This window comes from Sus scrofa, chromosome 8 (assembly GCF_000003025.6).
Source record: "Sus scrofa isolate TJ Tabasco breed Duroc chromosome 8, Sscrofa11.1, whole genome shotgun sequence".
In the NCBI taxonomy this organism is placed as follows: domain Eukaryota; kingdom Metazoa; phylum Chordata; class Mammalia; order Artiodactyla; family Suidae; genus Sus; species Sus scrofa.
In genome coordinates, this window is record NC_010450.4 from 132,760,050 (window position 1) to 132,776,553 (window position 16,504).

General features: G+C 42.4%; 1 protein-coding gene across 15 annotated transcripts in view; it reads right to left on the bottom strand.

Annotated features, from left to right (window-relative positions):
• The window catches only part of ARHGAP24 (Rho GTPase activating protein 24), a 744,099-nt gene continuing 729,512 nt past the window's right edge, over nt 1,918–16,504 (bottom strand). For all 15 annotated transcript variants that reach the window (XM_021100782.1, XM_021100783.1, XM_021100785.1 and 12 more), the window contains 2 exons: nt 10,351–11,428; nt 1,918–3,677 (listed from right to left, as the gene is read on the bottom strand). In XM_021100782.1, coding sequence (XP_020956441.1) covers nt 3,434–3,677; nt 10,351–11,428 — 1,322 coding nt within the window. In that variant the 3' untranslated portion in view covers nt 1,918–3,433. The remainder of the gene's footprint in view (nt 3,678–10,350; nt 11,429–16,504) is intronic.

Here is a 16,504-nt window from a genome sequence, read left to right on the forward strand (position 1 = left end):
CTTCCAGCTGCATTAATATAGGAAGCAACAGAAACCCAGATGGATAAGCTATTCGTGGAGCACTGATGGGAGGCCATCCTCACGGAGAGTTAGAATCAAAATCAGTCACATGATCCCTCATAAATCAAAGGCCACATTTATGGCTCACTCAGGACTGGTGCTTTGTGGCCTAATGATGGTGGAGAGGGAGGGGGTTAAGATCAAAAAGATAGCATTCTGGTGTCACAAGAAGCTCCGTTTACCAACAGAGCTCTCCGTGGAGCTAAGGGGCAGGCACTGGCATGAACACATTACCTACCAGCTTTAAGTTTACAACCCCCTTACTCTGTAGGAGTTATTACCTCCCCTTTACAGATGGAAAACTGAGGCTCCGGGGAGGTTCAGTGACTTGTCCTGGCCTTGCGTCTTGCCTAAGGCATGTTAGATGCGTATCTCAGTCTGTCCGGCTCTCAGTTTCCTGCAATTACTATTCCCCCCCGGCTACTTCCTAAAGTGCCTCTTATTTGGCGAAGGAAATAATCAAATCTGGGGAAGGTTAAAAGAGATGCGCACCAACTGGGAGCACGAAAGGGAACTAACTCTGCATTGAGATCCTAGGAAGCGTCATCGGGCAGCTGACATTTGATTTAGCCAAAAAAAAAAAAAAAAAAAAAAAAAAATGCCGGCGTGTGCCAGGTGGAAGGCAGGCTGTCGAGATGGTCACAGCAATAGAAGGTGGAAGCTTCCAGAGGCATGAAATGGCAAAGCAGCTGTGTGGGGGAGGGAGGAATGGGGGATGAGAATGAAACTGCAGGTTAGAGTTGGATATGCTGCGTGAAGGGCACGTACATCTTACACGCAAAGCGATAGGGTCAGAGGCTGACCTAGACAGGGCAGTCTGCAAAGGAAGGCGGAGGAGAGACACCAGAACATAAGGGCCTGGGTGCAATGCTTTCGAGAGATGGGGTGAGGAGTTCCTGTCGTGGCGCAGTGGTTAATGAATCCGACCAGGAACCATGAGGTTGCAGGTTCGATCCCTGGCCTTGCTCAGTGGGTTAAGGATCTGATGTTGCCATGAGCTATGGTAGGTTGCAGACGCGGCTCGGATCCCGTGTTGCTGTGGCTCTGGCATAGGCTGGCAGCTACAGCTCTGGTTAGACCCCTAGCCTGGGAATCTCCATATGCCGTGGGAGCAGCCCTAGAAAAGGCAAAAAGAAAAAAAAAAAAAAAAGAGAGATGGGGTGAAACCGGTCAAAGAGAGCCAATGAAAAAGGCAAGGGTGTGTGGACTAGACAGTACTTGCTGAGTGAATCCAAAGGTGAAGAAGAGGGCAGAGGAAAGAAAAATAAGAATGAATGTTTATGGAGTCTCTCCTGCATACTAGCTGCTGTGCTCAGCCTTAATTCAAGCTACCTCCTTGAAAGCCTGTAACAAGTCTATGAGGGCAGTCTTTTTATTATTCCCATTCTACAGATGAAAAAAGGGAGGCACAGATGATTCAGTAGCAGCTGGCAGATGGTAGACCATTTTAACACAGCCACTTTGACTGCATAGTCTTTGATGTTGACTACTGCATCCTGCAACTCCCTGGATGAGTCTGAGGTTTCTGTTAACTGAGATAGGGGCTAGGTTAAGATGAAAAGGTACAGCTATTGCGATCTTTTTTTTTTTTTTTTTTTTTCACATTTTGAGTTTGAAGTTCCTATAGGATACCCAGGTGGGAGTATCTTGTTAAAGAATTAGAGAGAGAAAAATGAGCTAAGATAAAGGACGTATTGCTCTATAGACAATGGTTGATACCAAAGCATCACGTAAGCTTGCTCAGTGGAAGCATATAAACAAAAGCAGCAGAGTGACAGGCATGAAGGCTGTAAAGGCTACGTTCCCCTTGAAAATGAATACACACAAACATAGAACCTCCAAACAACACAAATCCCATAAACTCAAGTAGTATTTATTTCTGATTATGCCTTTTGTGACTTTTTGTTCTAGCGTGAGAAAGATTTATTTGCTTTGCTTCTCAAAGTCATTGCCTTATTTCAATGGTGAAGAATTGTTCTCCCCCAAACTCTAGCTCCAGAGAGCCCTGGGCTTCTCTAGAAAGTTATCATTACTGAGGCTCACAAATTTATCAAAATTGGACCTTCAAAGATCCACACTTCAGAATTATTGTGAATAAGTATGTTTTCAACAGGGAAGAACAATATTGTTAAAACTAGAAGCAAAATAGTTGGTTTGTTCCTTCCAAACTTGTCTCCTCCTCCTTCTGGTCTTTCTCCCGACCCCCCATCCCTTCCCTCTTGCTGCAAACTGCCTTTGCCTGCTGTTGTTCAGAAAGATGACAACAGAACAGTCGACCTGAGTGAAAGAATACACGGCACATACTCTAGCAATTTAGCTAAGAGAAACACAGTACACCACTTCACTGCCAGCATTCCAGAGGGCTGATGTCCGGGGATGGGTGTGAGTGCGGAGGGGAGGGGGAAGGGTGGGGAGGGGCTGGAGTGGAGGACAGGTGCTCACAGGGGCACTGCTAGCAAGCATTGTTTGCTCAATTTCCCAACAACAACAAGAACTTCTCTCATAACCATCATCCAGCAAAAGGATAGAGTACTTCAAGGCATGACTACTTAAATGCTCTCTCTCTCTTTTTTTTTTAAACCATTTTTTCCCCTCTAAGGTGCATCCAGCATAGGAGACATGCATCTGTGGAACTGGCAAGACAGACAAGGGGCTTGAGAAGGGGCCTTTTTTTTTTTTTTACACAGTCCAAAGTTTCCTGTGTCAAATCATCTCACCAAGAAAACTGATGAGGGTCAATGGCAGAATGTATAGAGCAATGCAAAGGTTCCTATTGATTCTATCGTATTTTATAAAATTATTTACATCCCTCTTTTTGGTCATGGCAAGGTCTATTGGCACAAACAGCACAGCCACAAAGTATTCTTTTGATTTTAATAACTCATCTTATATATATATTTATATATCTGCTTATCTTCATTTCCTCAGCAAAAGGGGAAATAAAAATATTGATCTATAAAATAAGCTGATGATAACACAATGCCAAAAATAGCTTATGTTAAGTGCAAGGGGTGAAGCTTGAAAGCAAGCTAAATTGCAACAACATACTGATTTAATATTTTAAATACAAGACTTGCAATAAAATAATTCTTGAGATATGCTTCTCATTTTTAGTTTACTTTTTTAAAAACTACTCTATATACACATATCCAGTTGTAACACTTGACAGTAGCATTATGGGGCATGATACGACTTTGGTACACATTGTATTTGATTTGAATGAGATTTGAATGAAACATGTCTGTAAATGATATGCCTTCCTCAGTTAGAACTCTGTACAGCCAGGTGACCAGCCACCTGCTCCCCTATAATATTCCCACCAGAACCCCCAGAGTTTTCCCAGATCCACTGAAGACCTTAGGAGAAAGTGGGCTCACTGGATCCATATCGTGTTTCCTCTCTCTGTTCTCCTGGGTTCCACTGTCAGCTCCCCAAACGTGGAAAAAAACTGCTCCATTTCTTTCTGAAGCATGTCGTTTCTTTTCTCCGCATCTTCCTTTGCTCGCTCGGCATTTCGCATCTTGATTTCTATCATCGTGAACTTCTTCCTTTCTTGATCCAGTTCATCGTGGAGGCTCATCATCTCTGTTTCCAGAGTCAAGTTTCGCTGTTCTAAGCTACAGAGGGTGGGGGAGGGAATAAGAGATAAAGCAATTTATTCATTTGAAAGACAACGAAGATAAAAATATATTTTCTAAACTCTGTCTCTGCAATGCTTGGGAAATTGGAATGAGCCATTTCAAATCCATGAAGCAAAGTCCAGATCTATCTATTTATCTATCTGTACATATGTGTCTATACATATATATGTATGTTTTATATATACTTATAAATATATACTTTTTTCCTTTTTTACTAATTCCTAAAATGATTTACTCTCACTTTGATGTGATTCCCCAAGACCTCTCTTGGAAACGCTTCATTGCCAATTGATGGTGAATGAATGAATTTTAGCACAAAGAAGCCAGGGATCACTGTCACAGAGCACAGAATGGCAGAAGCAGGAAGCAGTCCAAACCGCAAAGCTTCCTGAATCATTAAATGTAAATCTGGCTTCATTAAAAAAAAGAGAGGGGGGAATCTGATAAAATTGGAAGGAAAAAAGGACAATCATATTTGCTTTCTATCAAAGGAAAAAGAATGATAGTGAAAACGTCACTGTTGCAGACATGAAGTCCACTGCTACCAATGGACGTGCGGGGATGTCCTGAGTTCCATCGTATAAAATTGGTACCAAAAGCAGCCACTTTACATTAGCAAGAGAGGTAGAAATGACATGTGTTGACTAAGTAATTCATCTGACATTTTGTGATAATGGAGTCCAAGCAAGTAGCCTGCGATCTGCAGTTCTCACTGCCTTCCAAGTTAACATATCTTAAAACCTCAGATTTATATTTCTACAGATTGATAGCTAGATTCTTTTGGATCAATGATAACGTTAGACAACTTCGTAAAAAACAGAGGGTTTTCTCCCACAATCGCTAAGTTCCAAAGCTCAGTTTATCATTTTCGTTGTTCAGGGAAACATATTAAGCACTTATTTATTATAAGATGTGTCTTGGTAACAGCTGACACTTTCATTTCTCCTAATCTGAGCTAAAGTCTCAGGGCTAAATTTGAATTTGCAATACTACTGAAATTTGAAAGGCTAATGTATGTGTAGCTCTAGGGAGTCTGATTATTTTAATACTAATTTTCAAATTAAAATCTCAATTATTTTTCCATTTTGAAATAAGTGAGTCCCACATGTAGATACTCCATCCATCTAGATAATCATAAGAACACTTAAAGATGAATCTGCTCTTTCTTTGTAAGCAACTAGGATTTTTTAAAAAATTTACATTCTATAGGAAGTTTCTGTTGTGGCTCAGCAGTAGCAAACCCGACTAGTATCCATGAGGATGCGGGTTTGATCCCTAGCCTTGCTCAGTGGGTTAAGGATCTGGTGTTGCTGTGAGCTGTGGTGTAGGTCACAGACATAGCTCGGATCCCATGTTGCCGTGGCTGTGTTGTAGGCCGGCAGCTGAAGCTCTGATTCAACTCCTAGCCTGCAAACTTCCATATACCACAGACACAGCCCTAAAAAAAAAAAAAAAAAAAAAAAAAAAAAAAAAAAGAAAGAAAAAAGAAAAAAAAATTCACATCCTGTAATCAGTTTAGAAGGCTTTTTTGATCACATGATCATATATTTATGTAAAAACCTAGTAGGGTGCTAGTTGTCACCCAGAATTATCTTACAATATATTCTCTTTGCTTTCTAAAGCTATTTATTTTAGGACTAAAAAAGGTGTAAGAAACTCAAGCTTAAATATCAAGGAAGACAGTTCTTTAAAAAAAAAACACTAATGCTCTAATAGTTTTCTGGTAGTGTCTCTAGGATTCTCTAGGTATAGTATCATGTCATCTGCAAACAGTGATAGTTTTACTTCTTCGTTTCCAATTTGGATTCCTTTTATTTCTTTTTCTTCTCTGATTGCTGTGGCTAGGACTTCCAAAACTATGTTGAATAACAGTGGTGAGAGTGGACATCCTTGTCTTGTTCCTGATCTTAGTGGAAATGCTTTCAGTTTTTCACCCTTGAGGATGATGTGAGCTGTGGTTTTACCCTTGAGGATGGTGTTACCTTTTATTATGTTGAGGTAGTTCCCCTTTATGCCCATTCTCTGGAGAGTTTTTTTTTTTATCAGGAATGGGTGTTGAATTTTGTCAAAAGCTCTTCCTGCATCTACTGAGATGACCATACGGTTTTTATTTTTCAGTTTGTTGATGTGGTGTATCACACTGATTGATTTGTGGATATTAAAGAATACTGGCATCTCTGGGATAAATCCCATTTGATCAGGGTGTATGATCTTTTTAGTATATATTTGAATGCTGTTTGACAAGATTTTAATGAGGATTTTTGTATCTGTTCATCAGTGATATTGGCCTGTAATTTTCTTTTTTTGTGGTTTACTACTCAGCCATAAAAAAAAGGATAAAATAATGCCACTTACAGCAACATGGATGAAACTAGAGATTCTCATACTAAGTGAAGTAAGTCAGAAAAAGAAAGACAAATACCATATGATGTCACTTATATGTGGAATTTGAAATTTGGCACAAATGATCCTATCTACAAAACAGAAACAGATCATCGTCATGGAGAGCAGAAGTGTGTTTGCCAGGGGAAGAGGGGAGAGAGTGGGATAGGCTGGGAGTTTGGGGTTTGGAGATGCAAACGATTACATTTAGAACAGATAAGCAATGGGGTCCCACAGCACAGCACAGGGAACTGTGTCCAGTCTCTTGGGTTAGAACATGATGGGAGATCATATGAAAAAAAAGAAAAAATACATACATACATATATATATATGTGGCTGGGCCACTTTGTTGTATAGCAGAAATTGAAAATCAACCATACTTTAAGAAAACTATATTTTAAGAAAAAATTTTAAAAATGCAGAAAAACAAAACAAAATACACTAATGCACTTGTATATATCACTCATATATATATATGAATCCAATGGACTGAGTTGAAAACAGAAGAAACCCCTCCCACTGCAAACACAGAGCAATACCGAAAATATATAGAAGAAAAATATTTTAAAAATACATAGCAATGTTAAAAGAAATAATAAAGCATCTTCAAGTATCAGAACCACGGAAGAAACTCAAATTTAGAACAGTAAGTGGAAGCACACAAGGGGTATTGGTCCTGGATAGAACCCCTAGAAGCTGCAACTAGGTTTTTATTTTTCACATAAGGGAAGGGAGATCTCCAGTGTAAGAGAGGCAGAGGGCTGACAGCAACTCAACTGAGAGCTTAGGACATCAATTGTCTTGATAAAAAGAGACTACCAAAACTGCTCACAGGCCGAATAAAGTGATGTAACTGAATCAGAAGGGAAAATAAACAAAGGAGAAAAACAGATCTGAGAAAAATTACCCAAATGCCTCCCCTCACATGGTGAAAAAAAGATGAAACTATAACGTAAGGAAGAGAAGTTAACAGAGATGGAGAATGGACCAAGAAGGTCCAACATACTTTAAGAAGGGTTGTAGAGAGGGAAAACCGAGAAAATGGGGGAGATGAAATTTACAACGGTGATGAATAAAAAATTCTCCAGAATTGAAAAAAAAAGTCTTCAAGTAATGAGACATAAAGTTTGACAGTTAATGGAAAATATATAGCAGGAAGTTATTAATCAAAATAATATTGATATAGCACTATTAGAGAATATTCTAGGCAAAAAACACTATTAAAATGAAAAATGACCATTACTTAATGAAAAAAGGATCAAATCATCAGTAAGCTAGAAACAATTTAACTTTCATTCATCTAGTGGTATAGCCTCTAGTTCTTCAATATAAAATACGACAAAATTACAAAGAGAAAGAGCTAAATCCATGAACATTAGGAAATTTTAAGGTACCTTTCTCAGACACTGTATGTGTATCTGATAAAAGTTAGGAGCAATGCAAAAGATTTGAACGGCATGATTAACAGACTTGGTCTGCTGGTCATGTACACAATATCACACCAATAATAATTCTCACCAGACCAGATAATGGATGTTATGCAGATGAACTTCTCTGACCACAATTTGCTAGAGGCAGGAACTAACTGGGAAGGAGGGAGGATCACCAAGTGTGTGTGTCTGGTGGATGATGTATCCACCATCGTTCACCCGTCCAACGTCAACACTCGTAGGGTAGAGTTAAAAAGGAAGTGAAAGAGAAATGCGCTATTCTAAACAAGAATTTACTAGAACAGTTACTTCTTTCTTTCTTTTGTCTTTTGTCCTTTTAGGGCCACACCTGCAGCATATGGAGGTTCCCAGGCTAGGGGTCCAATTGGAGCTGTTGCTGCTGGCCTACCCTGCAGCCACAACAACGCAGGATCTGAGCCATGTCTGCGACCTACACCACAGCTCACGGCAACGGCAGATCCTTAACCCACTGAGTGAGGCCAGGGATCAAACCCGCATCCTCACGGATCCTAGCTGGGTTCATTAGTGCTGGGCTACAAGGGGAACACCTCATTTTTCTTCTTACTTAAACCTCCTGTCACTCGCTTTATACAGGAAAATTCAAACCAAGTTTATGTTTCCAAGAAAGTAATTGCTCAATCTAACATTTATATATATATATATATATATATATATATATATATTTTTTTTTTTTTTTTTTTGTCTTTTCTTTTCTTTTTTTAATTTTTATCTTTTGCCTTTCCTAGGGCCTCTCCCGCGGCATATGGAGGTTCTCAGGCCAGGGGTCGAATCGGAACTATAGCCACTGGCCTACACCACAGCCACAGCAATGCCAGATCCAGGCAGCACCTGTGACCTACACCACAGCTCACGGCAACGCTGGATCCTCAACCAACTGAGCGAGGCCAGGGATCGAACCCACAATCTCATGGTTCCTAGTTGGATTCATTAACCACTGAGCCACAACAGGAACTCCGACATTTATATATATTAATGTATAAATATTTTTGTTTATATTTTACTTTACCATAGCTCTTAAAATACACATCTTTTGGCCTAATAATTGATAAATGGCTGGGAAACATATTAAGACATAGCTGACTTTATGCATAAAAAAGAAACCAGGCAGGTGGGGTTTGAAGCCACAGAAACAGTCAAAGAGGACAAAGACTGATGTTCGCAAGCTACAAGGATCCTGAAACGCGCTCGCAGGAGGGGGCCCATCAAGGTACAGACTGCAGTTGGGACTGAGGCCCCTAGAGGGGTTACCGCAGGCTGACCTGAGCCTCAGGCCTCCTCCCGAGAGCGCAGTGTTCTCCGCCTACACTACGCTGGAAGAAGAATTTAAAAACCATCAGTGGTGTTATTGCTGTGACTCTGGTGAAATCGCGGGGTGTGGTGAAGTTCAGATTTCCAGCACGTGGTTGAATTTGTGAGTCCTGGGCTCCCATCTCTGCACCCCTGCCTCTTGAGTCCACAGAATATCTGACAGTCGGGGTCCTGTCCACACAGGACGCTCAGCCAATACCCCGTATCTTGCTGGGGTGGCTCCCCTGAGATTGCTAAGCCAGCTTCCACTTTGGCCAGAGGACGGGAAGGTGTCAACGGATACCAACTCGGTTTCCGCACAACTGCTTCCTTATGAATCACAGCTGGGCCTCCCACGTCGGCTGCAGTTTCCCTCATCCATAGGAATACACTTCATGCCACTGCTTTTCTCAAAAGCCCCCCTGGCATCCAATGTCCGAGTGAAAGCCAAGGCTTAAGATGACCGCGAAGGCTCTGCGGCACCACTCCGAGCGCCTCGCCTGCCCCATCCCAATGCATGTCCACGCGCTCTTCTCTCAGGCATCTGCACAGCTTCCTCTTGAACCTCCCAGGAGGCCTTGCACCCCGAGTGACCCCTCACCCACCCTGCTCACCCTCTTCCCTGCTTTTGTCTCCTACTGAGCATGGGACCCATAAGACTCATTGATCTGTCTCCTCCGGGGGATTGGAAGCGTGCTCCACGAGGGCTGAGCGTGTGGCTGCTTCATCCACTGCTGCATCCTCCGGGCCGGAACTGCGCCTGGCAGAGGGCAGATACTCACTCAAGCAGTCGGCCGCGGAAAGAATAAGCAGAGGTCTGTTTGCTTCTCCGGCTTTTCTGGACCCTCCCTTTGTCCTCCTCCTGTGATAACAGCCTCCCTGTTTGCCCCTTACCCCCTCATGCTCCTCTCCCCAGCCCTCTAACCCAAACCCCCACATTTACCAATGACAGGAAACTGCCTAGGAGCACCGCTCTGTGCCAGAGACAACATGCAATGATTCAGGAGAGGCTCCTAGAATTGAAACTTCTCATATTAGGAAGCTGAGTTAGGCAGTGAGAGACAAACAGCAGAGGCTATCACTTATAGGTGGAATCCAAAAAAAAAAAAAAAAAAAGTTACAAATGAACTTAATTGCAGCATAGAAACAAACTCACAGACCTGGAAAAACTTCTGGTTACCAAAGGGGACGAGCGGCAGGAGGTAGGGGTGGGGTGGGGTAGACGGGGTTTGGGATAGAAATGTTCTAATATTAGGTTGTGATAATGGTTGTACAGCTATAAATACAATAAAATTTGTTGAATTTTTTTTTTGTAAAAGGAAGGTGAGATGTGCAAAGATGAAGTGAGCTTGCCCTAAATACCGCAGCTTACCCCTGGTGAAGCTAAGACTTGAACCCGGGTCTCTGGCTCTGGAGTCAGCGTGTTCAAGCCTCGGGGGTGCGCCGGTACCCCAGCAGGAGGCTGTCGCACCCTCGCGGGCCGCTGCCAGCCTCAGATGCTCCTTACCTCTTTATCCTGGACTCGTACTCGATCTTCTGTTTGGTCATTTCCTGTTTCAGGCTGGACACTAAACTGTGCAGGGCACTGTGGGTGCTGGTATTGTTGGCAACGAATGTCTCACTGTTGTCACTGCTGCTGGTGGCACGACTGCTTCGACCGCCCACGCTCCTGCGGTCGCTTTTGTTTTCATAGTCCCCGGGCTGGGCAAGGTCGTCCTGCGGGGGCCCGTCCAAGACAGGGTCCTCAAAGGTCCCCCCGTAAAAGTCCTGCTCCGGGCAGGTGGTGGTGGACGAGCGGCAGGAGGTGGAGTTCTCGGGGAGGGAGATCTCGCAGGAGGAAGTGGACCAGGTGGCGCTGTCGACGCTCTGCTTGTCGTCGAGGCTCCCTGCTGAGAACTGCTGGTGGACGTTATCGTAGGTGGAGAGCCTGTTGTGCTGGCCCGACTCTCCTGCCTGCTCTTTCTGCTTGTTGTCTCTCAGGGTCACATAGCCGTTGGGCAGCCAGCTCATGCTGCGACCGTTCGCCGGGTTCCCAAGGGCATCGGTGTTCAGAAGGCCCAGACGCACGGTTCCGTTCTGCACACTGTGGGTGCCCATTTTGGTTCCGGACCCCTTCAGGGAGGAGGTCCTTCTGGCCTGTAAGCTGCCATTGGGCGTGCTCTGGGCTTTCTCCAGTCCCTCTGCGTGACTGCTGCTGAAGGACCCGTTGGTGACTATGCCACTGCCCTTATTGAAGGCGGGATTCTTCTTGACCATGAGAGGAGGGCTCCTGGAGACATCCAGCTTGTGAAGGCTGTTCCTCGGGCTGTTGGTTTTGCTGCCTGATGGAGCTGTGGGGGATCCATTATCCACGCTGCTTCTCTGGGGGGACTCGGACTTGTCCCAGGAGCACCGCCTTCCAGGACTGTCCTTGGTGGTGGTGTTCTCCTTGTTCTGTAGCTGACCCATGGTGGCTTTCTTCTGCAGGTCATTGTTGTTGCTGCTCACTCCATCTTGGGGCTTGCTTTGCAGCTCTGCGTCTTTGGGGAAGAGGTGATCATGCTTGCTAATCATCACTGACATCAACTGTTGGACCACCACAGTGCCTAGAATGGCATAGAAAACAAAGTGGTATAAGCGAAACAGTTTTCCTTTATTTCCTTCCTTTCTCTTTCTTTCTTTCCTTTTCTTTTCTTCTCTTCCTTCCTTCCTTCCTTCCTTCCTTTCTTTCTCTCCCTCTCTCTTTCTCTCTCTTTCTTTCTTACTGGCTGCACCTGTGGTGTGTGGAAGTTCCCAGGCTAGGAGTTGAATTAGAGCTGCAGCCACAGCAATGCCAGATCCAAGCCACATATGTGTCCTAGACTGCAGCATTATATTAGCAGGGCCAATTTATATTCCTAAGGATGACAAGAGCAATAGCTCTTGACCATTTAACATGTGCCACGAATGGTACTGCTTTATTTTTGTCAGTTTAGTTGGAATTTAAAACAAATCTATGAAGAGATACTGTTATTATCTCTGTCTCATCAAGGTTAAGTAACTTGACCAAGGTCACAAAGCTCTTAAGGAGAAGACACAGGGCTTGAACCCAGAATTAGCTAGTTTCAAAGACTAGGCTCTTAAGTGTCATACATTTCTTATAAGTCTGACAATTAATTATGAAAAATTATTTCTTTGAGGAGGTCGCTGTGACTTCTCATCTGAAAACTGCATCAAACCATCAAGACATTCAAGTGGTGTCTCAAAGCAGAACCCTGCATAATCTCTAGTGGGTATATAGTCTGTCTTTATAATACAGCAAGACAAAGCAGTTCCATACAACTTTTGCTCAGGAATCAAAAGCTTCAGGGCATTTTAAGTGATATCAGCAAAAATGATGTAACAAAGATGTACAAGAATCCTCTCCTCCATAAAAGAAACTGACAAAAATGTTATGAATCAACATTTTCAGAAATTTGGAAATTTAACTAAAGGCTTGCTGTAATTTAGAGAGTGCTTATTCAAGAAAAATCATCAAATCCTGGTAAAAAACAGCAAGGGCTGTGGTATTTTAACTCACCTCATTCCCCTTCTCCTCTCCCTAGCTCTGTAGTAGCCTTGAAAACCAACAGCCCACAATCACAGTGGGAACCAGTGGTCGGGCAGCCGCTGGATGGGAAAGGCAGGGGTGGAATGCCTTCAAAGCCCTGTTCCCAAAGAACTGTCATTTTTGACTTGTATATTAGCTCCCTGCAAGGCCCCACTCAAGAGGCTCGTCTTCATTTTATCTGACTAGGAATTTGACCAGTGTGAGCAGCATTTTTCTCAGGGACAGTTGTCAAAAATAACTCTCTTTCATTTAAAACCACGGCTGCCTGAAGTAAGTGAAGACAAATAAGAGGCCAACCGAAAAGCTCAGAAGAAAATCTGAGAAATGAGATTTCTATAGGATGTGTTGGAAAGCTCTGTTATATTCTGGGGAATCTAGAAGACTGCATGCATGTTTAGGGTTCTGTGCAAACCCAGGGCTGTGTGCACACTCAGGAAAGAATGAGAGGTCTCCAGGCTCTCACCTCTGACCGGTGTCAAGTCTCTGCACATGCAGGATCCGAAGGCGAACTCAGAGTTGTAACCTGCTTGGCTGAGCATCAAATGTTTGCCCCAACATGCTCACACAGCCCCCTGGTAAAGCATGGAAGACTTTGTGGGCTTTAGTCTTTTAATCTTTGTTCAATCTGTAGCTGACAACTAAATAAGCCAAGCCAAGTCTTCAGTGGCCACACGTGGCAAATAATATAAACTTTAGAGAATTAGCTCAGAAAAGTCACTAAACAAACAACAATGAATAGCAATAACAAAGGGAGGGTGAGAATTTTATATACAGAGTTCCCACATTTTTATATTTATAAAAATACCAGTTTTCAAAAAATAATGAGACAGGTAAAAAAAAAAAAAAAAATGGCCCACATACAGGAAACAACAACAACAACAACTAAAACAGACTCTAAGGTAACCCAGACACCGTACTCACGGGACAAAGACTTTAGCGATTTTAAATGTTTTCTAATAAATAAAGGAAACCACACCACATCTAAAGAAACCAAGGGAATGTGAGAGGAATGGCTCCCCAAATACCAGTAAAGAGACTGAAAGTATAGAAAAGAATCAAATAGACATTCTGGAGTTGAAAGTTATAAGAACCAAAAAGAAAAACAAATAAGTAGGGGAGCTCAACAACAGACCTAAGCAGACAGATGAAACAATCTGCATACCTGAAGCAATGTCAGTTGTGGCTACCTAGTCTGAGGAACAGCACAGAAAAGGAATGAAGACAAATGAAGAGACCGTGGGACACCATCAAGCACATCAGCACAGGCGTAATGGTGTCCCAGAAGGACAGGAGGAAGAGAAATGAGCAGACGGAATATTCGAAGAAATAGCTGCTGAAATTTGATGGAAAACATGCCTCTACACATTCCAGAAGCTCATCAAATTCCAAGCAGGACAAATGCAAGAGGATCCACACCTAAACCCATCATAGTCAAACTGTCTTAAACCAAAGACAAAGAGAGAAGGTTTGTGAGCAGTAAGAGAGAAGCAACTCATGTACGAGGGATTCTCAGTAAGATTAACAGCTGATTTTTCATCATTTCTCATTGACAGAAGGCAGGGGAAGAAATTTTCCAAATACTGGAAGAAAGAGAGTGAAGCAAGAGTTCACAGCCTATGCTTCAAAAAATGAGTACAAAATAAGACATTCCTAGTTAAAGAAAACCTGAGGAGTTCCCATTGCGGCACAGTGGAAGTGATTCTGACTAGTACCCATGAGCACGCAGGTTTGATCCCCAGCCTCGCTTAGCAGGTTAAAGACTCGGCACTGCGGTGAGCTGTGGGTAGGTCACAGACGCAGCTCGATTCCCATGTTGCTGTGGCTGTGGTGTAGGCCAGCAGCTGTAGCTCTGATTCGACCCCTAGCCTGGGAACTTCCATACACCACAGGCGCTGCCCCTAAAAAGACAAAAAAAAAAAAAAAAAAAAAAGAAAAAAGAAAAGAAAAGAAAACCTGCTCTACAAGAAACATCAATGCTTTGAGGCATTTTTAAAGACACAGACTTTCAAGAAAGAAAGCAATTCTCTCACACAGATGAAAAAGTATGGTTCTCATTTGAGCCTCATATTTTTACAATTATTATAAAGTATGAATTACAAACCAACACCTGACAAGTTTCAGACCATAAAAATAACTCAGATAACAATGGGTAGAAAGGTTAATCTATTACAAAGGGCAGTAATACACTTTGAAAAAAATCAGTGTAATTATCAGGTTTTACGGCATATTCGCTGAAATCTCACAATATATTTTCACATACTCCTCACTGACTTACTAGTTGGGTTGCCCCCATCTCTTAGCACATGGCATCACCATTAATTAGGCTTCTAAATTAGTCTCACAACTTTGGGTGTTCCAAGCCTCTAAGCATCTTTTTAAGTATTACTTTTACTCATGTACTCGCAGTAAAGCAGTATCGGCTCACGCAAGCACTAACCGTCTTTGCTTTGGTGTGTGCTATTTCTATCCTGTTGATAAAAATTCCTAGGAGTAGTCTCTGGTAAGCACAGGGAAAAAATTTTAGTTAGTAAATGTAATCTTATTTAAAACACTTAAATATTTGGTGAAAAAAATGATGACACGTGCTTCTGACAATGCAGATTTCTGCTGAAACAGCTGCCAAGTAGCTGCGAGGATGATACTCATTAGCTTAAAGCAACACCTGGGCACGAACTGACTCTGAATATTACTCAAAGTCAAATTTTGTGTAGTAAAAAATGTGTTATAGCCATCTATATCCTGTGCACTTCTGTAATGATTCAAATCTTCTAACCTATTTAGATCAAGAATCTGCACTGTGTCAGGTCCGATCCTTCCCAGCACTGGTCAAACATTAATATTCATACAAAGTACCTGCAGATTCTGTTAAAATTGTAGGTACTGGGTGGAGGATGAAATTTTGCATTTCTAACCAGCCCCCGGATGACACCGATGAATACAGAATATGCAAGCAATGGCATCACCTGTTAGCTGCAGAATTTTAGGACCTGCTGCAGACCTTCTGAGTCACAACTTGCATTTCAACAGTATCTCCAGGTAATTCCTGCGTGTGTTAAGAGTTTCAGAAACTCTGCTATGTGGAGAGGCTTCACTTACATCTTCTAAATTAAGTGTCTCAGAAGGCTGGGAGGTAGGATATAACATTTTTCAGATGAGAACATTGAGGTTCAGAGAGGTTCGGTCTTGCCCAGGGCCACACCAATGATAAGTGACCAGGTTGAAATGTGCTACTTTCTCTGCTCATTCCAAGTCATGCATGTATCCTACCACATTTCAGCTGCTGGATTTAAAACTGTAATGTTAAGTAAACTTGCCGTTGTTCTAAATAAGAACAAAAATAAAAGACAACCATGTATTGAATCATAAGTGGTTTTGACGGAGTCGTGGAAGGAAAAAGACTGAATGAATTAATGGTATTATTTTTATTTTTTTACTTCTTTTGCTTTTTAAGGCCGCACCAGTGGCATATGGAGTCTCTTAGGCTAGGGGTCGAATTGGAGCTTCAGCTGACGACCTACGCCACAGCCCCAGCAGCATGGGATCTGAGCTGCAGCTGTGACCTACACCACAGCTCATGGCAACACTGGATCCTTAACCCATGGAGTGAGGCCAGGGATCGAACCCATGTCCTCATGGATGCTAGCCAGGTTCATTACCACCGAGCCATGACGGGAACTTCAATGGTATTATTTATCCATCTGTTCTCTCTCAGTAACCTCCAAATTTGTCATCCTATTTTCAATGCATGTAGCAGTGAATCTGAAGAAAAGATTTTGGCATCATTAAAATGACTTGTCAATATTGTTATCATCATGTACTGGGTTTGAAGACATAGGTACTTAGTTCTGTTTCACTATTTGCCAATATGACAGACACACTTTCAAATGTTAGCAGCCTCTACTGCATATGACTCTGTCTAGTACTTTGGGAAAATGGAGGTTTTCTCTATCACTGGAATATTAAAATTTGAAACATCACTGTTGTTTTTTTTTTTAAATCAAAGTTGCAAACCATGGAGGGCATTTAATTAATTGAAGGTCTGCATGATACGTCTACGGAGAGCTATGCCAATTGTACCTGCCACATGCTACAG